Genomic DNA, 23421 nt, shown 5'->3' with positions numbered 1-23421 from the left:
ACAACTACTACTACAACTACTACTACTACTACTAACTACTACTAGTACAACTAACTACTACAAACTACTACAACTACTACAACAAGTACTACTACTACAACTACTACTACTACACTACAACTACAACTACTACAACTACTACAACTACTACTACAACTACTACAACTACTACAACTACTGACACACTATACAACTACTAAGTACTACAACTATACAAACTACAACTACTACTACTACAACTACTACACACTATACAACTACTACAACATAACTACAACTACACAAGTACAAGTACAATACTACTACAACTACAACTAAGCTACTACTACCTACTACTAACTACTACACTACTACAACTATAAGTACAAACTACTACAACTACTACTACTACTACTACTACTACCAGGATTGAACCAGGACCAGTTTGCCCTGAACTTTCTTTTTTATCGTCTCTAATTGAAACCACAGCCTCTTGTCAATAACAGGTTTTAAAAAGTGCACAAAATGTAGAAAAATTAAACTAAAACTAAAAATGTCAAGTGTGAGCGCTGTGGAAAAAAGTTTGAATTCAAATAGTTTGGATTTTTTTTCCCAGGCAGTAGATAAACACATGAGACTTTTCTAGTTCTTCACCAAAAAAGCAGAACGTCGTCGTCCAGCTGTGAACATGAGACCTGCTCTGTTCTGTTCCGTCTGAGCTCGAACAATGGGACAGTGTGCTGCTCAAACGTCCCACACACACAGAGGGCTTTGAACACATCACGCGCTGCGGTCGCCCTGACATCCATCACCGCCCCGTCTCCGCGCGCCGCCCTTCATCCGCCGCTCGCACTCGTCTAATCGACTCCGATACGCACACGTTAAATACTCAAAAGACTCGATTTTTCAGTAACGAGTAACTTTATGTGTTTTGTTTTCTCAGGTGATTTGTTTTTGTTTTCAAATCATTAACGCCGTAAAAAGTACAAAGTGTCCTAAAATATTTGACATTATTCCGCAGGTCAATAATTTAGTAGATTTTTGTTGAAATAAACTCAAATTTTTACAGAATGTAAAACGTATTATTAAAAAAAAAAAAATTAAGTAATTAACATTTAAAAAAAAAACAGAGACAAAAATAGTCCTGGTTTAGACCTGGTTTAGTCTGTTTTAGTCCTGGTTTAGTCCTGGTTTAGTCCTGGTTTAGTCCTGGTTTTAGTCCTAGTGTTTAGGTTTCCTGGTTTAGACCTGGTTTAAGACCTGTTTTAGGTCCTGGTTTTAGTCCTGGTTTTAGACCTGGTTTAGATTAATGTTTTACTCCTGGTTTAGACCTGGTTTAAGTCCTGGTTTAGTCCTGGTTTAGAAGTCCTCCTGGTTTTAGTCCCTGGTTTAGCCCTGGTTTAGTCCTGTTTTTCCTGGTTTAGTTTCCTGGTTTTATGTCCTGGTTTTAGTCCTGGTTTAGACCTGGTTTAGTCCTGGTTTAGTCTGGTTTAGTCCTGGTTTAGTCCTGGTTTAACCTGGTTTTAGTCCTGGTTTTAGTCCTGGTTTTAGACTGGTTTAAGTCCTGGTTTAGACCTGGTTTAGTCCTGGTTTAGTTTCCTGTTTAGACCTGGTTTTAGACTGGTTTAGACCTGGTTTAGGTTTAGTCCTGTTTGTCCTGGTTTAGACTGCTTTAGTCCTGGTTTTAGACCTGGTTTGTCCTGTTTTTACCTGGTTTAGTCCTGGTTTAGTCTGGTTTAACCTGGTTTTAGAGTTTGGGTTTAGTCCTGGTTTAGACTGGTTTAGTCCTGGTTTAGACCTGGTTTTAGACCGTATCTGTCCTCATCAGACGTCGCTGCCTGGAGAAGGTGGAGGCCTTGATGACCTCGGCCATCCTGGTTTTAGTCCTGGTTTGACTGGTTTAGCCTGGTTTAGACCTGGTTTAGACCTGGTTAGACCTGGTTAGACTGTTTAGACCCGTAGTCCTCACCTACGTGCTGCCTTGAGAGGTGAGGCTTGATGATCGGGGCATCCTGGTTTAGTCTGGTTTACCTGGTTTAGTCCTGGTTTAGACCTGGTTAGTCTGGTTTAGTCCTGGTGGTTTAGTCCTGGTTTAGACCTGGTTTTAGTTTTAGTCCTGGTTTAGACTGGTTTAGTTTTGCTTTAGTCTTTTAGTCCTGGTTTAGTCTGTTTTAGTCCTGTTTAGTCCTGGTTTACTGGTTTAGTCCTGGTTTCCGGTTTGTTCCTGGTTAGTCCTGGTTTAGTTTAGTAGACCTGGTTTAGACCTGGTTTAGACCTGGTTTAGACCTGGTTTTAGATCTGGTTTAGTCCTGGTTTAGACCTGGTTTACCTGGTTTAGACCTGGTTTTAGTCCTAGGTTTTAGACCTTGGTTTAGAGTCCTGGTTTAGACCTGGTTTAGTAGACCTGGTTTAGACCTAGGTTAGTTGGTTTTGTTGGTTTAGACCTGGTTTAGTCCTGGTTTAGTCCTGGTTTGTCCTGGTTTAGTCCGGTTTAGACCTGGTATAGTCCTAGTCCTTTTAGCCTGGTTTTAGACCTGGTTTAGACCTGTTTAGTCCTGGTTTAGTCCTGGTTAGACCTGGTTTAGGTCCCTGTTTTAGTCCTAGTTTTAGACCTGGTTTTAGAGGACCTGGTTTTAGTCTGGTTTAACTCTGGTTTTTAGATTTTCTGGTTTTTAGATCTGGTTTAGCTGGTTTTAGACCTGGTTTTACCTGGTTTAGACTTAGTCCTGGTTTTAGTCCTGTTTTAGAGCCTGGTTTAGACCTGGTTTAGTCCTGGTTTAGACCTGGTTTTCGACCTGGTTTAGTTGGTTTAGACCTGGTTTATCCTGGTTTAGTCCTGGTTTAGTCCTGTTTAGACGCTGGTTTCCGCTGGTTTAGACCTGGTTTTAGTCCTGGTTTTAGTTTAGACCTGGTTTTAGTCTGGTTTAGTCTGGTTTGTAACCTGGTTTTATCCTGGTTTCCTGGTTTAGTCCTGGTTTAGTTCCTGGTTTTAGACCTGGTTTCTGGTTTTTTGGTTTTTTAGTCCTGGTTTAGACCTGGTTTAGACCTGGTTTTAGAACCTGGTTCTGGTTTAGTCCTGGTTTAGACTGGTTTTAGTCCTGGTTTATCCCTGGTTTAGACCTGGTTTTAGACCTGGTTTAAGACCTGGTTTAGTCCTGGTTTAAGTCCTGGTTTAGTTCCTGTTTAGTCCTGGTTTAGACCTGGTTTTAGACCTGGTTTTAGACTGGTTAGCGTTTCTGGCTTATCCTGTTTAGACCTTTATAGACCGTATCTGTCCTCACTCCAACGTCGCTGCCCTGGGAAACGGTGGAGGCCTTGGACTCAGGGGCATCCCAACTGCGGTGACCTGGTTTCCTAGTTTAGACCTGGTTTAGACCTGGTTTACCTGTTTTAGACCGTATCTGTCCTCAAGTGGACGCGCGACCTCGAGCGGTGGATTCCTGATGTCGTGGGGGACGCTGGTTAGACCTGTGTTAGACCTGTTTAAGACCTGGTTTAGACCTGGTTTAGACCGTATGTCCTCCCCCAGACGTCGCTGCCCTGGAGAACGCCTCGGGGCCATCCTCTTAGTCCTGGTTTGACCTGGTTTAGTCCTGGTTAGACCTGGTTTAGTCCTGGTTAGACTGGTTTTAGACCTGGTTAGACCTGGTTAGACCTGTTTTAGAGCCGTATCTTCCTCACCTCAGACGTCGCTGCCCTTGGAGAGGTGAGGCCTTGATGACCTCGGGGCATCCTGGTAGACCTGGTTAGCCTGGTTAAGACCTGGTTTTAGACCTGGTCTTAAGACCGTATCTGTTCACCTGCAGACGTCGCCCTCAAAGGTGGAGCCTTGATGATAGCCATCCAGGTATTATGAGTCCTGGTTTAGTCCTGGTTTTTAGAGCTGGTTTAGACCTGGTTTAGACCGTATCTGTCCTCACCTCCAGACGTCGCTGCCCTTGGAGAAGGTGAGGCCTTGGACTCGGGGGGCCATCCGGTTTAGCTCTCGTTATCTGGTTAGTCCTGGTTTAGTCCTGCTTTAGACCCCTGGTTTAGACCGTATCTGTCTCACTCCGACGTCGCTGCCCTTGGAGAAGGTGAGGCCTTGATGACCTCGGGGGCCGTCCGTGTGTTTAGTCCTGGTTTAGTCCTGGTTTAGACCTGGTTTAGACCTGGAAGACCTAGTTTAGCGTGGTTTTCGACCGTATCTGTCCTCACCTCCAGACGCGTTGCCCCTTGCGAAGGTCGATGATCCTCGGGGGCCATCCAGGTTTCCTGGTTTAGTCTCGGGTTTAGTCTCGTTAGACCTGTTTAGTCCTCGTTTAGACCTGTTTTAGACCTGGTTTTAGACCGTACTGTCCTCACCTCCAGACGCGCTTGCCCTGGAGAAGGTGGAGGCCTTGATGACCTCGGGGCCATCCTGATTTAGACCTGGTTTAGGTCCTGGTTAGTCCTGGTTTTAGACCTGGTTTAGTCCTGGTTTAGACCTGGTTTAGACTGTTTAGTCCTGGTTTAACTCGTTTTGGAACCGTATCTCTCCTCTCCTCGCGATGTCGCTGCCTACTTGAGAAGTGGGGCCTTGATAGTCTGGTTTAATCCTGGTTTAGTCCGTTGGTTTTAGACCTGGTTTTTAGACCTGGTTTAGACCTGGTTTAGACCTGGTTTTAGTCTTGCTTCCTCCCTGCAGACGTCCGGTTGGAGAAGGTGGAGGCCTTGATGACCTCGGGGGCCATCCAGGCGTAGGTCCCGGCTGTGCTCATCTTGGTGGTTTTGTGCCATTCGCGGGCGAGGCCGAAGTCGGTGATTTTCAGTGTCAGACCCTCCATACATTCGTTCTCGATGGGCTGAGCGAGCAGGACTGAGGGGAAACAAAGAAGAACAAAGAAAATAATTATTATCAGACGTCAAAAATATACTCAAATACAAATACTGGTACTTCAGAGTAGTATTACTTAAGTAGAAGTACAATGTAAAGGTAGAATGGTGTAGTGGGGATTTTTTAAGTGGGGTACAAGACTGAACCAGGAACTGAAGGACTGAACAGACTGAACCAGACTGAACCAGGAAACCAGGTCTAACAGGATAACAAGGTTCTAATCCAGGTCTAAATCGGACTAACCAGGACTAAACCAGGTCTAAACCAGGTCTAAACAGACAGAACCAGGTCTAATCCAGGACTTACAAGTCTAATCCAGGTCTAAATCAGGACTAAACAGGTCTAAACCAGGTCTACCAGGACTGAACCAGGCTAACAGTCAACCAGGACTAAAAGGTCTAATCCAGTCTAATCCAGGTCTAAATCAGGACTAAAGCGGTCTAACAGGTCTACCAGTCTGAACCAGGACTAAACAGGTCTAAACCGAACTAATCAAGCGCTAAACCAGGTCTAAACCAGAACTGAACCAGGACTAACCAGGTCTAAACCGGGACTAAACCAGGACTGAACCAGGTCTAAACCAGGCTGAACCAGGAAGACAAACCAGGACTGAACCAGGACAAAACCAGGTCTAACCAGGACTGACCGGGACTAAAAAGGGGTTAAACCGGGACTGAACCACGACTGTACCAGGACTAAACCAGAACTGACCAAACTAAAACCAGGACTGGACCAGGTCTAAACCATGACTAATCAAGCGCTAAACCAGGACTAAACCAGGACTGAACCAGGATTAAAATAGGTCTAAACAAGCTCATAAACAAGGCTCAAACCAGGATTAAACCAGAACTGAACCAGACTAACCAGGTCTAAACAAGGCTAACCTTGACTAATGAGGATGAACAGGGACTGAACCAGGACTAACCAGTCTAAATAGGTCTAAACCAGAACTGAACCAGGTCAAACCGGGACGGAAACAGGGACTGACCAGAACTGAACCAGACTAAATGGGATAACAGATCTAAACCAGGTCTAACCAGAACTGAACCCAGACTAAATCAGACTAAACAGGACTAAACAAGGACTAAACAAGGACTAAACCAGGACAAACAAGACAAAAAGACAAACAAGACTATACCAGGACTAAACCAGGTCTGAGCCAGAATTAAACCAGGACTGAACAAGAACTAAACCAGGACTGAATCAGGATCAAACCTGGGATTGAACAGGAAGTGAACAGAACATTTGGTATTATTTAATAATAATATAATTAACATCAGTCCGTGATTCTGAGATATTTTTTTAAGCCTATTTTTTGACGCTCCAACACTGCGATTTCACGATATTTCGATTATGGTTACATCCCTAAAACGTTAAAGCTACACTGTGTAACTTTTTCCTCTACAATCTCAAATCCAGTGGAATTTTTGTGTCTCTTTAGTTTTATTGTGAAACTCCGACATGAGTTCGAGCCCTGACTGTCGAATGACCAACGCGTGTCGAAGGTTTCACAAGAACGAGCATGTGAAGAACTGTTTTTTTGACCCTTGAAATGTAAAAATAACAAAAACAAAAGAGGAAGTGAGAGAAAACACGCGTGCTCTCGTCCAAACAAACTCAATTATGACGAAACAGAATCAACGCGGCACGGGACAGTCTCCAGTTTATCCCAAGAATTATCGATTCAGACGTACGCTGGTGGTACTGCTTACACTTACTCAAGTACTTTTACTCGAGTAAGAGTTTTGTTTGCCGCTGTGAGTGACAAAAGCCGAAATGAATATTACGAAATGATTTGAACGTTTGTTTTTCTTGCACCGCTTCTTCAGATACGATTTAGTTTTTCACATTTTTGAGTGTTTTCTCTCTAATTTAATGTCTCTTTTTAATTTTATGAGGATTATTTATGTTTTGATTTGTTTGTATTGTGATTTTAATATACTTCTTCATTTATTTATTTTATATAGCGAGAAAATACCAACTATTTTGTAATCATAAAACAATGTTTGTATTTTCTATTCAACATGAGGTTGTGTAAATTCATGATCAAGACGTTTTTTGAACGAATAAACTTTCATTTTTATTTTCTTAAGGTGACCCAGTGTGTACAAAGATACAACTACTACTACCTACTAACTACTATACAACTACTTACTACTAACTACTACAATGCTGCACTGCTGCACAACTACTACAAACAACTACTAACAACTACAACTACCTACTACTACAACGACAAACAAACTAACAACAACTACTACTAACAAATACAACAACTACTACAACTACTACAACAATACTACAACTACTACAACAACTACTACAACTACAACACTCTACAACTACTACTACCTACAACTACTACAACTACACTACCGCACTAACAAAACTAACTACAATACTACAACCTACAAACTACAACCTAACTACAACAACTAACAAAACTACTCTACAAACTACTACAACTACTATACAACTACAACTACTACAACCAACTATACCTACTACTACTACATACTACACTACACACGACCAACTACACGACTCAACTACAACTACTACTAACTACTCAACTATCACTACTACTACTAAACACACTTACTACTACACACACACTACCACTACTACTACTACTACTACTTACCTCTATACCACTACTACTACTACCCTACTACTACCTATTACTACTACTATACCACTACAATTACAACTACTATTTCTACTACAACTATTACAACTATAACTACTACAACAAGTACAATAATAACAACTACAACTACAATTACTCTACAGAATTAAAACTAAAAGGTAACATTTGCAAACTACAGCTTTGTGACATCACAACGTGGAACAGAGCATTTTCAGCTTTGGAGATGTAGATCAAACATGTGTGAATGAAACAAACAAAGTCCAGCTGGCAACGTTTTTGAGCATTTTTGAACAGAACACGACTAAAAACTCCACAAGAGTCAAATTTGCGTAATTTTAAGAGGGCGGAAAACACAATATTTCTCTTTTTTCTGCTCCTTTTCATTATTTTCTTGTATGTTTAATGTTATGACACTGTTAATGTCTTTTTAAACTTTAGGAATGAAACAAACAAACACAAAAAATACAAATAAAAGAGTTTGTCGTGTATTTTTGGTTTTTAAATTCTTCCTCCAGACCAAATCAACTGCGATAATCCAATAAATCGCCGACACAAAATGCCATTCCCCTGTTGTTATGTCACCTCCTTCCCCGCGCGCTGAACCGGGAAGTGGGCGGGGCCTCGTGACTCCGGATCACATGACCTCGTCCCGTCGCGGCGTCCGTCCCTGACCTCCCTGCCCCCCGACACCGCGCCGAATCGGACGACGCCGGCAGCGACAGACGCAACAATGGGTCTATTTCTGCCATGTTTACGTTTTTTTATACTCACATACACCTTGGAAGTTGTGGGTCGGATTCCTCGTGTCTGGGTCGAGGTCTCGTGCCCGGGGGCAGCGCGTTTGACGTCAGAAAGGAATGTGCAACAAGAGCTTTTTGTCTGTTTTGTGTGTGGACTGACTAGAGAAAAAAAAAAAAAAAAAAATGTGGAAAAAAAAAAATTATACTGACAAATTTGTATGGATTTGTAATGTAATTTGTTTGTGTATGTATGTGCACGGAGGAATGTTCGGCGGTTACCATGGGGACGCAATGCATACTTAAACATAGTAAAAAAATAAAATAAAATAAAATAAAAAAAATAAATGCTCAAGGGCAAAAAATTATATATTTAATAAACAGGAAAAATACCACCACTTAAACGAAACATTCACGGTTACCAAGCAAATGCACACTAAACATAGAAAAAAAATAAAATAAAATAAAAAAATAAAAAAATAAATGCTCAAGGGCAAAAAATTATATATTTAATAAACAGGAAAAATACAAAAAAAGAGAAAAAACAGATTTGTCTAAACGAATTATGATTTCTGTGTATGTATGTGTGTGGAGGAATCTTCAGCGGTTGTCATGGGGACATAATCCACATTTAAACATTGTCTCAAAAAAAAAAAAGGAAAAAATATATATATAAAGACAAATTTGTATAAACGACTTGGAATTTATGTGTATGTATGTGTATGGCAGAATATTCAGCGGTTACCATGGGGATGCAATGCACACTTAAACATAGTTTAAAAAAAATAAAATAATAAATGCTCAAGGGCAAAAATTATATATTTAATAAACCAGGAAAAATACAAAAAAAAAAAGAGAAAAAACAGATTTGTCTAAACGAATTGTGATTTCTGTGTATGTATGTGTGTGGAGGAATCTTCAGCGGTTGTCATGGGGACATAGTGCACACATTAACATAGTCAAAAAAAAAAAGAAAAAAACTGGGACTGTCCTGAGTAAATAAGGACGTCTTTATATAATAAAATAAAATAGAAAATTAAAACCATACTGAGGAACATTCTCAACGGACAGAGATACGTTTATGCCATAATGTGGAATATGAATCAATATATAGTCAAAGGGACAACGTTTCCATGGAAACAAGCAGCAGGAGGCCATCCTCTAGGACAAATACAAGTCAGGTTTGTGGAGCTGCAAGCTCACTTACAGTACAGACGCACAACTGTCTGTTTTCTGGTGCTATAAAAACACTCATAATGTAAAAACATGATTTTATTTGAGTCTAGTCATATTATTATACTGTATTATTACTGTTGTGTCCTTAGGCAAGACACTTCACCCACACTGTCTAGTATGAAAGTGGTGTGTGTGTGTATGTGTGTGTGTGAGTGATGGTGGTGGTTGGAGGGACCGATGGCCCAGACTGACAGCAGCGCTTCAGTCAGTCTGCCCCAGGGCAGCTGTGGCAACAATATTAACTTACCACCACCGAGTCTGGAGTGACTGAATAATGATCTGTAAAGCTTCTTTGTGACAAATGTCTGTGAAAAGTGCTATATAAATAAAATGAACTTACTAATTACACAGTGATGTGTGAGCTACTGTGTCCAAATATTTATTGATCCCTTGTGGATCTGTGTTTGGTTCAGTGAGTAATGTTTCCTGAGGAGAGTCCACCACCGCCCTGTTTCCATGGAGATGTTCTCACTTGCCTGGAATATTCCACAGTTTGGAACGCAGCTTTCAAACATTTTGGAGGAACCTCAGTATGTGGCTCTAGACTAGCGCTGGTATCATTCCAACACTATCGCCGGGTGATGTTGTCCAGATCTGTTGTTTTTGTTAGTCAGTGAGTGGTGTCCCTCTCTGAGGAGACCTTTGCACATTAGCAAGCAAGATATGAAACAATTCAAGCCTGGAAAGATTCTGTTCAAGCGACAGTGATTGCAGTGATAGTGAACATTCCGGTGTGGACCCTGCGTGTACTTTGTATGCTAGTAGCAGTGGGCTTTCAAAATGAAGAAAAAATTTTGCGTAGGACACTCAGTATCATTTTTTTTTTTTTAGGAATTTTTTGTTCTTAGGCTCTGTCCCCGGTGTTCATTAAGAAGCTGCCGATACGATATATATCTCGTTACTGTGCACTTTCAGTTCGATACGATATATTTCAAATCGATTCAATAAAAAATAAAGTCTAAATCATGTCTGTGACACTAAAAGTCTTTGTTAAACCACTTCTTGTCCAAAGTTCAAATGAAACACAAACATTTTAATCATCAAAACAGTGAAAATGTCAAATGTGTCACAGAAACGAGTTTCCTTCCTCTGAACAAGCAACAAAACTGTAGCTGTAACAAAATCATTTAGTAAAATACACCAAAAAATACTCTTGGTGATGCATCAGTCCACGATATCGATACTGTATCATCACATTAAACTATAAAATGTTTTGCACACTCTAGACTCTAGACCCTGTTTGAGAATCGTCATGTTTCTACATCTACAAATACTCGCATAATGTTAATGCACCTCGAGTCACAACACGTCAGCAAAAAAACATCACAGAATAGAATTTCCAAAACATCCTTTCTGCTGAAAACCACTTCAGCCTCATCGTCCACAATCCACGAGTTTAGGACCACAGTAATTCACCATTTAAAACCAAATATTAGATCTTTTATAGACCTGTAGTAAAAAAATCTTAAATTTTAATTCTAAAGAAAAAACACGTCCTGCAGATCAATTATTCAACTAAAAAGACGTCGTGACAACAGATTTCAAAACTACACCTTGTTATTACAGTTTGGGTCATACAAAAACAATAATTTATGCAAAAAAAAGCATTAAGAATCAAAGTATTTACACCAAAAATACCAAATTTCCAACTCGCTCTCGTCTCTTTTCTGCTCTCGTCGCGTAGAAATCCTTACAATCTAAATAAAACAATTACTCCTCCATCTACAAATTGATCAACAAAACAAATAAATCCTCTGAACGAGAAATAGACCGGTGGAAAACCACATCGCCGTCATCAATTTTACAACCACGACTTTGACACAAACGCACACAACACACACACACGCTCCGAGTGGTGAACAGTGAAGACGTCTCCTCGCTTGTTTTTGAGTTTTCCAGACTTTATTACATGTCCATCACAAAGTTTGTTCTGAACTTACTCCCAGCAGAGGCAGACAGACGATAATAAATGTCCCAAACAGCCCAAGGCCCAAACACACGAGCTGCAGACAGAGAGAAACTGCAGTGAACGGTTTTTAACCCGCTCCACGCCGCCGCCGCCGCACAAACACGCACAAAAACACAGGTACACAGACGACGGGAAGCTCAGGTCAGAGTCGGGTCACGGTGAGTCCGCTGCGGCTAATTGGAAAGCGGATTGTTTTTTTTTTTAGAGAACGAGGAAGTGTGTGTTTAGCATGCTAGTCGTTACGTATAAATAATTAGGACGCTCAGGAACGAGGAATAAGTTTGACACGATTGGCTGAAAGTTCTACAAAACCAAAACGAACTAGAAAAGCAGTCAGAGAGCGCAGACCTCCGCCAAGGACTAAACCCATTTTTGATATAAATTGCGATAAAATCTGTCTTCTGGATCAGATCCGGATCAGCCTTTGGAATATGAAAGAGGATCCCATTGTCCATCCCTGAGTCCAATTTCATGGGGTTTGGTCAATAATTAACCGAGATATTGAGAAACAAAAAAATTTTTGGCCCCATTTACCACAATGTTAACTAAAATTTCAAAGTGATCCAGAATCCAGGATTTCTTCCGGATCACCCCCAAAATGAAATCAGTTCTTCCTTTTCACATTTCCAACAAATCCTGAAAATTTCATCAAAATCGGTCCATAACTTTTTGAGTTATGTTGCTAAACAGACAAACAGACAAACAAACAGACAAACAAACAAACAAACAAACAAACAAACAAATAAACAGACAAACGCTGGCAAAAACATAACCTCCTTGGCAGAGGTAATTAGGACGCTCAGGAACAAGGAGTAAGTTTGACACGATTGGCTGAAAGTGTACAAAACCAAAACGAACTATAACTAAGTGAAAGTAGAAAAGTATTTTATTTGAGGTATCTGTACTTTAAGGTGGATATTTTTTACTTTTACCTTTTTTAAAATCTTTTAATTACACAAAAATCACGGCTTCGGTAAGTACTTCGGGTTTTGAGGTCATGGTTCGGTTCATTTTCAGTTCAGTTTAGGAACAAAACACAAAACCGTTTGTGTTTTTATTAAACCAACAATTTGTTTTAACTTTATACAAACAGGAAAATAAAATAATGCAAAGTGCTGCTTGGTAAAACTAATAAGTTAAATAAAATATTCTCAAATAAGCAACACATGGATGAAATATTATAAAAACTAAAATTCCTTGTAAACAGTAAACAACATTTTTTTTAAAGTAAAATGCAGCACTAACAATTCCAGCATGAAGTTTTACTCAATCTTCAGATTTTTGGACAGAAAAATCAACTTGGCGCGACGATCGTAGTTTTGCGAGGATTCACGTGGTTCGGAGGGACGGAGTCAAGGCGGGGGGCAAGTGTTGTCGAGGTGGCTGCCCTAACTATAAAGCGCTGCGGGAAACGCTTCCATACGGAATTCGAGAGGGGTCACAACAAACGCAAACAAATACAAATGCGACGGCACGACAAAAAGCCGCAACAAACCGAAAAAAGCCACAACAGAAATGACCGCGCGACTCTATTTTAATGCAAACGCCGCAACAAATGCAAACGCCACAACACAAATGCCGCAATACATTAAAAAGCCACAACACATTAACAAGCCACAACGGAAGTGACGGCGGGACTCTGTATTTGTTGCGGCATTTACATTAAAATAAACGCCACAACACAAACGCAAATGCCACAACACTTTAAAAAGCCACAACACACCAAAAAAAAGCCACAATGGAAATGACCGCGGGACTCTATTTTAATGCAAACGCCGCAACAAATGCAAACGCCACAACACAAATGCCGCAATACATTAAAAAGCCACAACACATTAAAAAGCCACAACGGAAGTGAAGGCGGGACTCTGTATTTGTTGCGGCATTTACATTAAAATAAACGCCACAACACAAACGCAAATGCCACAACACTTTAAAAAGCCACAACACACCAAAAAAAAGCCACAACGGAAGTGACGGCGGGACTCTGTATTTGTTGTGGCATTTACATTAAAATAAACGCCACAACACAAACGCAAATGCCACAACACTTTAAAAAGCCACAACACACCAAAAAAAAGCCACAATGGAAATGACCGCGGGACTCTATTTTAATGCAAATGCCGCAACAAATGCAAACGCCACAACACAAATGCCGCAATACATTAAAAAGCCACAAACACATTAACAAGCCACAAGAAATGACGGCGGGACCCCTGCATTTGTTGCGGCATTTACATTAAAATAAACGCCACAACACAAACGCAAATGCCCACAACACTTTTAAAAAGCCACAACACACCAAAAAAAAGCCACAACGGAATGACGCGGGACTCTATTTTAATGCAAACGCGCAACAAATACAAACGCCACAAACAAATGCCGGCAATTAAAACACAAAACCAAAAAAGCCACAACGGAAGTGACCGCGGGACTCTATTTTCCGACGGACCGATCAAGCGGCAAGTGAAGAAGAAGAACTACAACGTGAAAAGTAAAGGAACGGAGAAGTTGGAAACGTAAGTAAAAGTAATTTACTGTTTATTCGTTTCACGTTGTAGTTCTTCTTCTTCACTTGCCGCTTGATCGGTCCGTCGGAAAATAGAGTCCCGCGGTCACTTCGTTGTGCTTTTTTTGTGTTGTGGCTTTTTAATGTGTGTTGTGGCTTTTTAATGTGTTGTGGCTTTTTAATGTGTTGCGGCATTTGCGTTTGTGTTGTGGCATTTTGCATTTGTTGCGGCGTTTGCGTTAAAATAGAGTCCCGCGGTCACTTCCTTTGTGGGGTTTTTTTTTTGGTGTTTTGTGGCTTTTTGTTGTGTTGTGGCTTTTTAATGTGTTGCGGCGTTTGCGTTTGTGTTGTGGCGTTTGCATTTGTTGCGGCGTTTGCGTTTGTTGTGACCCCTCTCGGCTTGCGTACTTCCACCCCAATCACGGACAAGTTCCCTCGTGAACATTAAAGAGCCGAGCCTCCGTGTAGCTCCACAACCGAATGTAAACACACACAAATTGCGTAAATTCACTTTTGCACATGTCCCGTACCGAAACAGTTTTGCGCGAATACATGCACTGTTACACTAAACAGATACAGTAAATACATAATTCCTACTTTTAAAACATTTGAAAGCAGGTATCTGTACTTTCTACTCCACTACATTTTTTAACAGGACAGAAAAGTAAAAGTATTTTTATTATAGTCTGAGATCTGCTGGAAAGTCTGAGGGGTTAATTTGAACATGATCATAGTTTGAGCAAAAAAATAATGTACAACAGCACAAACTTGTATCAAAATCATTACATTTGAAGCTTTACAGATCTCAAAAACTGTGCAAATACTTTCACTTTTTACCCTATAAGTACATTTTTAAACCGGTACTTTAATACTTCAGCAAAAGTATGTTGATTTTTTTCATGTGATACTTTTACTTGCGTATTGATTTCTGCACTATTACTTAAGAAAACTGAGTACTTCTTCCACCACTGATCATCTCAAGATCATTCTAAATCATTTTCAGTATCGATTCTTGTCCCAGTGAGTATCTACGGTAGTTTTGATATCAGTTTCAGTATCGATTAGAATCAGATTTTCGATATTTTTGCCAATCCTCTTGCCAAAACATCACAACAATCACCACAAGAGTAAACAGGATTTCCAATCTTCCTGGAAGCACAAACGTACAAACAGATGTTCTGCTTGAGGAGCTGTTGACAGTCGTCCTCAGGGCAGAGCGTCTGAATCATCAACTCCTGTATTGTTTCTGTTATTACGCTCGTCTCTGACTGTGCTCTGTGCTTCTCCCAATATTCAGGAGAAAACGTAAACAGAATTAGAAGAAAATTTACATTTGTAGCTATGATTTTATATATAAGGAAAGTGATTTGTTTTACTTCTCATTCATAAAATCTGGGGTTTATTCTCACCATCTTTTGGACAATTTCAGCCCTGGAATTGCCAAACTATTCCAAAAGAAAAAGGTAAATGTAGCTGTTTTTAATGCCTAGAGCAGCGGTGTCAAACTCATTTTGGTCCGGGGGTCGTATCCAACCGACTTTGATCCCAAAGGGGCCGGATCAGAAAACTCATGTCATATAAACCCCAAAAATAACAATAAGTTCAAATATTTGTGCAGAGAAACACAAATCTATTACAGAAATCTTTTTTAATTGATGAACTCTTTCTTTTAGAAAATATTATTATTATGAACAACCTGAAATTTTAAGAAAAATACAATTTCAACACAAAGTTTTAACATGAACTTGTCTGTAAACAGGAATAAGTCCTTTTTGTTGTAAAATCCTGCACTCGGCTCCACTTTTCTCATGTTGGACATTTTTCTGATGAGGGTGTCACGGTCAACAGTCAAAACGATCGTCCTTTAAGAGCGTTTGGAAAGAGACAAGTCTTCATTTGTGCTGCTCTGGTGGGAGGGGCCACGTACAGAGACGCTGGAGACGCTGCTGTGATAAACACCACAGAAAATTAACAAGATTTTAATAGAAAATATAATTAAAATATTTTAGTAGAAAATCAGCCGAGGACCAGATTAAAGGTCTTGGAGGGCCGGATCTGGCCCCCGGGCCGTATGTTTGACACCTGTGGCCTAGAGGGTTAAAAACATGTAAACGTGGTCACTGTAACATGACTTAAAACTCGTATTATAGAACCTTTAAGTAAGAAAAAGTTGGAGAATGTGGACAATACTTGTACGTCTTTGACACAGAAATCCACTCTAATGTTTTCTTTCTTGACTCTCTGTCTGTTGAAGAACCAAAAGTCTGTTGTACGTATCGTGTATTTTCACTGTAAAAACATATTTCGGTCAGTCACCTCCACTTCCAGCTCCGGAGGTGACGCACACGTTCCCATTTTCCCCCTCTCCTCGCTCTGTGCTTCTTCCTCCTTCCTCCTTCCTCCTTCCACAACAACAGCGCTGCACAAACAGACACAAGTGCACACGATACCAGCGCCGCACCAGGACGAGCCACAGACGCCGAGGGTCGACTGAGGTCACGGAGAAAACGCAAAACGAGATGAAAATGAGACAGACGCAGCTTAAATGGGACAACAAATGCTGTTTTTTGATGATTTCCTGGTCGCAAACAGACCTGGAGTTGTGTTTTGTTTCATTCACACACGTTTAATACAAGTGTTGTAGTCCAGGGCGCACTAATCGAGACCAAGACCAGTCCAGTCCAAGACCAGTCCAAGACCAGTCCAAGACCAGTCCAAGACCTCTGAGGGTCGAGACCGAGACAAGAACAAGACTTTTTAAGGTCGAAACCAAGACAAGACTAAGATCATGGTGTCCCAAGACCAGGTCAAGACCAAAACCTCTGAGGGTTGAGACCGAGACAAGACCAAGACTTTTAAAGGTCGAGACGAGACAAGACCAAGACTTTTAAAGGCTGAGACTGAGATAAGACTGAGACCTCAGAGGATCAAGACCGAGAATAGACCGAGACCTCAGAGGGTTGACAGCAAGCCAAGACCGAAACCTTTGAGGGTCGAGACCGAGACAAGGCCAAGACCTCTGAAGGTCGAGACCCAGACAAGACCGAGACCTCCGAGGGTCGAGACCGAGACAAGACCAAGACCTCCGAGGGTCGAGACCGAGACAAGACCAAGACCTCCAAGGGTCGAGACCGAGACAAGACCGAGACCTCCAAGGGTCGAGACCGAGACAAGACTGAGACCTCCGAGGGTCGAGACCGAGACAAGACCAAGACCTCTGAAGGTCGAGACCGAGACAAGACCGAGACCTCCAAGGGTCGAGACCGAGACAAGACCAAGACCTCCGAGGGTCGAGACCAAGACAAGACCGAGACTTTTACAGGTCGAGACCGAGACAAGACTGAGACCTCCGAGGGTTGAGACCGAGACAAGACCAAGACCTCCAAGGGTTGAGATCAATACAAGACCAAGACCTCCAAGGGTCGAGACCAAGACAAGACCGAGACTTTTACAGGTCGAGACCGAGACAAGACCGAGACCTCCGAGGGTCGAGACCGAGACAAGACCAAGACCTCCAAGGGTCGAGACCAAGACAAGACCGAGACTTTTACAGGTCGAGACCGAGACAAGACTGAGACCTCAGAGGGTTGACAGCGAGCCAAGACCGAGTCTGTTAAAGGTCGAGACTGAGACAAGACCGAGACTTTTAAAAGCTAAGACCGACAAGACTGAGACCACAGTGTCTCAAGACCAGGACAAGACTGAGACCTCTGAGGGTCGAGACTGAGACAAGACCAAGACTTTTAAAAGTCAAGACTGAGACAAGATCAAGACCTGTGAGGGTCAAGACCGAAACAAGACCGAGACTTCCGAGGGTCAAGACCAAGACAAGACCGAGACAAGACCAAGGCTTTTAAAGATCGAAACTGAGACAAGACCGAGACCAAATCGAGACCATATTTGTCATTTTCAACATTTATTTGTATTTTACAGTTATTTTGGCACAAATATATCAATGTTTTTTTTTTTTTTTATAATTTTATCTCCATTTGATCAGATTAAAGTTAATCTTAAAATAAACCAAGCAAACTGTCCTGCACTGAAACAAAGAAACAAAGAACTTCCTCTGACACTTTACACAAAACTGAAGAAAGTGGGTTAGAGTTTTTAAATCTGTTTTTTCAAGTTCCTGACTGGAGTCGGACCTCGAGTCTGTGACGAGTCCGAGTCCAAACGCGGTCGAGTCCGAGACAAAACCGAGACCATAAAGAAAGCGTCTCGAGACCAAAGACCAGGACCAAGACCAGGACCAGGACCAGGACCAGGACCAGGACCAGGACATGACCCTGTTTGTGCTGTTTGAGCTGAACGTGACCCGGTTTGATCTGAAAGTGTTTGTGTGGAGGTTTCATGCTCCAGATTAAAACTGCAGCGAGAGAGAGAGAGAAAAAAGAGAGAGAAAAAAAAAAAAAGACTAGAGGAAAAACAGGACTTTTATGAGAGAGAAAGAGTTTAACAAGACAGATCCAACATGTACAGAGAGAGAGAAGGAGAGAAGGAGAAGGAGAGAGAAGGAGAGAGAAAAAGGGAAAGAGAGGGAAAGAGAAGGATTGAAACAGAGGGAGAGAGAAGGAGGAAGAGAGAGAGAGAGAGAGAGAAGAGAGAGAAGAGAGAGAAGGAGAGAGGAAGAGAGAGAAGGAGAGAGGAAGAGAGAGAGGGAGAGAGAGGAGAGAGATAAGGAGAGAGGAATAGAGGGAAGGAGAGAGAGAAGGAGAGAGGAGAGAGAAGGACAGAGGAAGAGAGGGAAGGCGAGAGGAAGAGAGAGAAGGAGAGAGGAAGAGAGGGAGGGAAGGAGAGAGGAAGAGAGGGAGAGAGAGAGGAGGAGAGGGAAGGAGAGAGGAAGAGAGAAGGACAGAGGAAGAGAGGGAAGAGAGAGGAGAGAGAGAGGAGAGAGAGAGAGAGAAGAGAGAGAAGAGGAGAAGGAGAGAGGAAGAGAGGGAGAGAGAGGAAGAGAGAGAGGAGAGAGGAGAGAGAGAGAGAGAGACGAGAGAAAAAGAAAGACAAAGAAATATAGAAAGAGACAGAGAAACAAAGAAAGGGAGAAATAGAGATAGAGAATAGAGACCAGGAGAAAGAGAGAAGGAGAGAGAAAGGGAGAGAGACGGGGGAGGGAAAGAAAGAGAGAAAGACAGAGAGACAGAGAGTATTGTGTGTGTGTGTGTGTGTGTGTGTGTGTGTGTGTGTGTGTGTGTGTGTGTGTGTGTGTGTGTGTGTGTGTGTGTGTGTGTGTGTGTGTGTGTGTGGTGCGTTCGAGTCAATAGGATCTTTGTAAACTGCAGAGGATCAGGAATTATCTGAAATTCCACTTTGACTCTGCACATCATGAGATAAACATCAACATTCTGCTCCTCGCTGCTCCAAAAAACCACAAGACTCGGTCTGGAAAAGACTCGGTCTGGAAAAGACTCGGTCTGGAAAAGACTCGGTCTGGAAAAGACTCGGTCTGGAAAAGACTCGGTTTGGAAAAGACTCGGTTTAGACACGGGACTCGGTTTAGACACGGACTCGGTTTAGACACGGGACTCGGTTTAGACACGGGACTCGGTTTAGACACGGGACTCGGTTTAGACACGGGACTCGGTTTAGACACGGGACTCGGTATGAGACTCGGTTTGGACGGGACTCGGTATGAGACTCGGTTTGGACGGGACTCGGTATGAGACTCGGTTTGGACGGGACTCAGTATGAGACTCGGTTTAGACACGGGACTCGGTATGAGACTCGGTTTAGACACGGGACTCGGTATGAGACTCGGTTTAGACACGGACTCGGTATGAGACTCGGTTTGGATGGGACTCGGTATGAGACTCGGTTTGGACGGGACTCGGTATGAGACTCGGTTTAGACGGGACTCGGTATGAGACTCGGTTTAGACGGGACTCGGTATGAGACTCGGTTTGGACAGGACTCGGTTTAGACACGGGACTCGGTATGAGACTCGGTTTAGACGAGACTCGGTTTATAGCAATTTTATAATATATTTTTTACCATTTCACAATAGATAATCCAAAAATATCCAAAACCACACTTCAAATTTAACCTGGGAGTCTTGTGTGATGTCACCAACTACTTGAAATTGCACTTGAGGGAAAAACAAACTCACACTTTGACTCCGTGTAGACAAAGACTGACCTGGTTTGAGTTAAAGTCGACAAAAAATGTGTTGTTAAAAAGATAAAAACACCGTGTTCACAGTTAAACAGCAATCCCATCCTCCTCTCCTGTTCATCATCCATCTTTCCTCCTCCTCTCCTCTCTCCCTTCCTCTTCCTCTCCCCTCCTCCTCCTGTTCCTGTCTCTCCTTCGCTCTTGTCCATCATCCCTCTCTCCTCTTCCTTTCCTGTCTCTTCCTCTCGTCCTCTTTTCCTGTCTGTACTTCTCTCCTGTCTGCCCCCTCCTCCTCTCCTTTTCCTCTTCTGCCTCTCCTCCTCCTTTTCTGTCTCTTCTCTTCCTCCTCTCGTCCTCTCCCGTCTGTCCTCCTCCTCCTCTTCCTGTCTTGTCTCTTCTCCTTCTTTCTTCATCCTCTCCTGTCTCTTCTTTTCCTCCTCCTCTGTTCATTCTCCATCTCTTCTCCTCTCTGTTTTGCCCCCTCCTCCTCTCCTTTTCCTCTTCTGCCTCTCCTCCTCCTTTTCTGTCTCTTCTTTTCCTCCTCTCCTGTCTCCCCTCCTCCTCTGTTCATTCTCCATCTCTCCTCCTCTCCTCTTCTGCCTCTCCTCCTCCTTTCCTGTCTCTTCTCTTCCTCTCCCTCTTCTCCTCTTCTCCCATCTCTTCTCCTCCTTCTCTCCTCCTCCTCTCCTGTTTTGCCCCCTCCTCTCATCCTCTTTTCCCCATCTCTTCTTCTCTGTCTCCCATTCTCCCTCCTCCTCTCCTGTCTTCACCTCCTCTCCTGTCTCCTCTTCCTCCTCTCCTGTTTCTTCTCCTCTTCCTTCTCCTCCTCCTCCTCTTCTGTGTCTTCTCCTCCTTCCCTCATCCTCTCCTGTCCGTCATCCGTCTCTCCAGATCCTCTCGTCCTCTTTTCCCGTCTCCTCATCCTCTCCTGTCTTCTCCTCCTCTTCTTTCCATCCTCCATCTCTCCTCCTCCTCTCCTGTCTTCTCTTCCTCCTCTGTCTCTCCTCCTCCCCCTTTCCCCTTTCTTCTCCTCCTCCTCCTCTTCTGTGTCTTCTCCTCCTTCCCTCATCCTCTCCTGTCCGTCATCCGTCTCTCCAGATCCTCTCCCGTCTCCTCCTCCTCCTCCTCTCGTCCTCTTTTCCCGTCTCGTCTCCTCTCCTGTCTCCTCTTCTCCCCCCTCTTCCTCTCCTGTCTTCTCCTCCTCTTCTTTCCATCCTCCATCTCTTCTCCTCCTCTCCTGTCTCCTCTTCCTCCTCCATCTCTTCTCCTCCTCTCCTGTCTCCTCTTCCTCCTCTCCCTCTCCTCCTCCTCTCCTGTCTTCACCTCCTCTCCTGTCTTCTCTTCCTCCTCTGTCTCTCCTCCTCCCCCTTTCCCCTTTCTTCTCCTCTTCCTTCTCCTCCTCCTCCTCTTCTGTGTCTTCTCCTCCTTCCCTCATCCTCTCCTGTCCGTCATCCGTCTCTCCAGATCCTCTCCCGTCTCCTTTTCCTCCTCCTCCTCCTCTCCTGTTTTGCCTCCTCTCGTTCCCTTTTCCCGTCTCGTCTCCTCTTCTCTCCCTCGTCCTCTCCTCCTCTTCCTCCCCTCCTTCTCCTTTCCCTCCTCCTCCTTCTCTCCTCGACCATCTCCTCCCTCTCCTCTTCCTCGTCTCCTTTCCTCCTCCTCTTCCTCCTTCCTTCCTCGGCCACATCTGCCCTAAACCACAGGACAGTAAACACACGTCTGTTCTTTTCTGTCACTATTGAAAGGAAAAATATAATAAACATGTCAAGAAACTTCGCGTTTTAAACTCGTCCGGGAGATTTGACAAACACACGAACCGAACGTGACCCGACAAACGAACGAACGAGAGGCTCACATTTCAGAACGTGTTTGTACAGATCCAAACTACAGGCTTCTCTCTCTCTCTCCGTTTTTACGCAGAATAAGACAGGAGATTTTGTTTGCGGAGGAAATTATGGTGCTTCAAAAATTGCAGCCTTCGCGTTTTCCCAAGTCGAGCTCCCGCAGATGTCGTCACGCGATCCCAGCGTGCGCCTCCGACAAACCCTCCGACAAACCCCACACAGGCGGAGAGGCAGAGAGAAACTGTGTGGGCCACGAGGAAGAAACGTCCCGGAGTTTCACAAATTGTGGATAATCGTTGCTCGTCGTTTTACACAAGATCAAACAGAGACTGAAAAAAAATGGTCTGAGGTGCGTCGCTCAAACTGCAAACACAAATTTGGCAACAATAACATGATTTTTTTTTTTTTTTTTTTTTTTTTTTTTTTTCCGATTCTCAGTCCAGCATGTTTTAAGTCTTACAGATGGAGCCCAGTCAAGCAGAAGTAAACAACAAGGCCAAAAATTCAAGTTAATGCATCTGATATAAAAATGTATTGAACAGATACATATGTACTCTAGTTTATCAAACTGTTCACCTTTTTTCTGTACCATTTTTAGTTCTAAAGTTACATGTTTTAAACAGACCATGTATGAAACATGGAACAAAAATTATTTCCCAAATTTCAAAGACCCAAAAATCATGTAAATAAATGGATGTATTTCATCATATCTTGTGTTATTCCATCTTTGAACTGTTGATGAAGGGACTGGATTTTTCAAAAAAATTTATTTAAAATGATAAAAATTTGCTTGGAAGGACTGACATATTTTATAGAAATAGTTTCCTTTCATTTTGAAGTAATATTAAAGTATTTTGAAGAAAAAAGCAACAAATTATGTAAAATCCTGCACCTTCTACTTGTTTGTACAATTTTCCCTCCGTTACCATGACCTTTATTAATAAAAAATCTCATGAGTCAAAAAGTAAGAGGTTTTTCAACCTAATCTTGTACCATATGGTAGAAAACTATATGAAGCAAATATCCAAACCAGTTTGTTAAGGATATGTAAGTGAGAACCAAGAGTTATCACTGTTTGTATAGGCAAGTTTCATTGTTGACAAAATTATTTTGGTCGGCGGCAAGAAACACTAATTCAACATGACGGACGGAGCGAGAAAGCAAGTAAAGGGTATTGATCCCGGTTATTGATCCACTCTAACGGCAGAGGACCCAAGACCATTTGACCAGAAATTGGTCATAAACATCGACGGACGACAAATCACCCTTTTCAACCCCGACAAAAGGTGAACCAAACCAAATTTCTGGTCAGAATCGCCAACTACCTGGACAAATATTCACTTGGGCGATATCCACAATGACTTGGTGGAAACTCCTGGGCCATTCACAGCAGAAAAGATGAAAACCTCCAAGAGTCTCGATGTGTTGTTGAACTTGTTGGAGTCCACGGTTTGTTAGGATCTTCTACGTTTGCTCTGCGGATGTTTGAAAGTCGTTTAATTCACCGTTAGCGGTTCTTTTCACTCAGAATACGAAA

At 42.5% G+C, this 23421-nt stretch overlaps 1 protein-coding gene across 1 annotated transcript in view; it reads right to left on the bottom strand.

Moving 5' to 3' along the window:
* Window positions 1-23421, bottom strand: part of LOC110173792 (mitogen-activated protein kinase kinase kinase 11) — a 180597-nt gene that overhangs the window by 71494 nt on the left and 85682 nt on the right. The window contains 2 exon segments of the mRNA XM_055156533.1: window positions 3900-3926; window positions 4663-4816. Of these exon segments, the coding sequence (XP_055012508.1) occupies window positions 3900-3926; window positions 4663-4816 (181 nt within the window).

The sequence above is a fragment of the Boleophthalmus pectinirostris genome, unplaced genomic scaffold (genome assembly GCF_026225935.1).
Source record: "Boleophthalmus pectinirostris isolate CB_2022bp ecotype Guang Dong unplaced genomic scaffold, ASM2622593v1 HiC_scaffold_20, whole genome shotgun sequence".
NCBI classification, from domain to species: Eukaryota; Metazoa; Chordata; class Actinopteri; order Gobiiformes; family Gobiidae; genus Boleophthalmus; species Boleophthalmus pectinirostris.
Note: the sequence above shows the minus strand (reverse complement) of the source record. Positions and strands in the feature narration are given on the sequence as shown.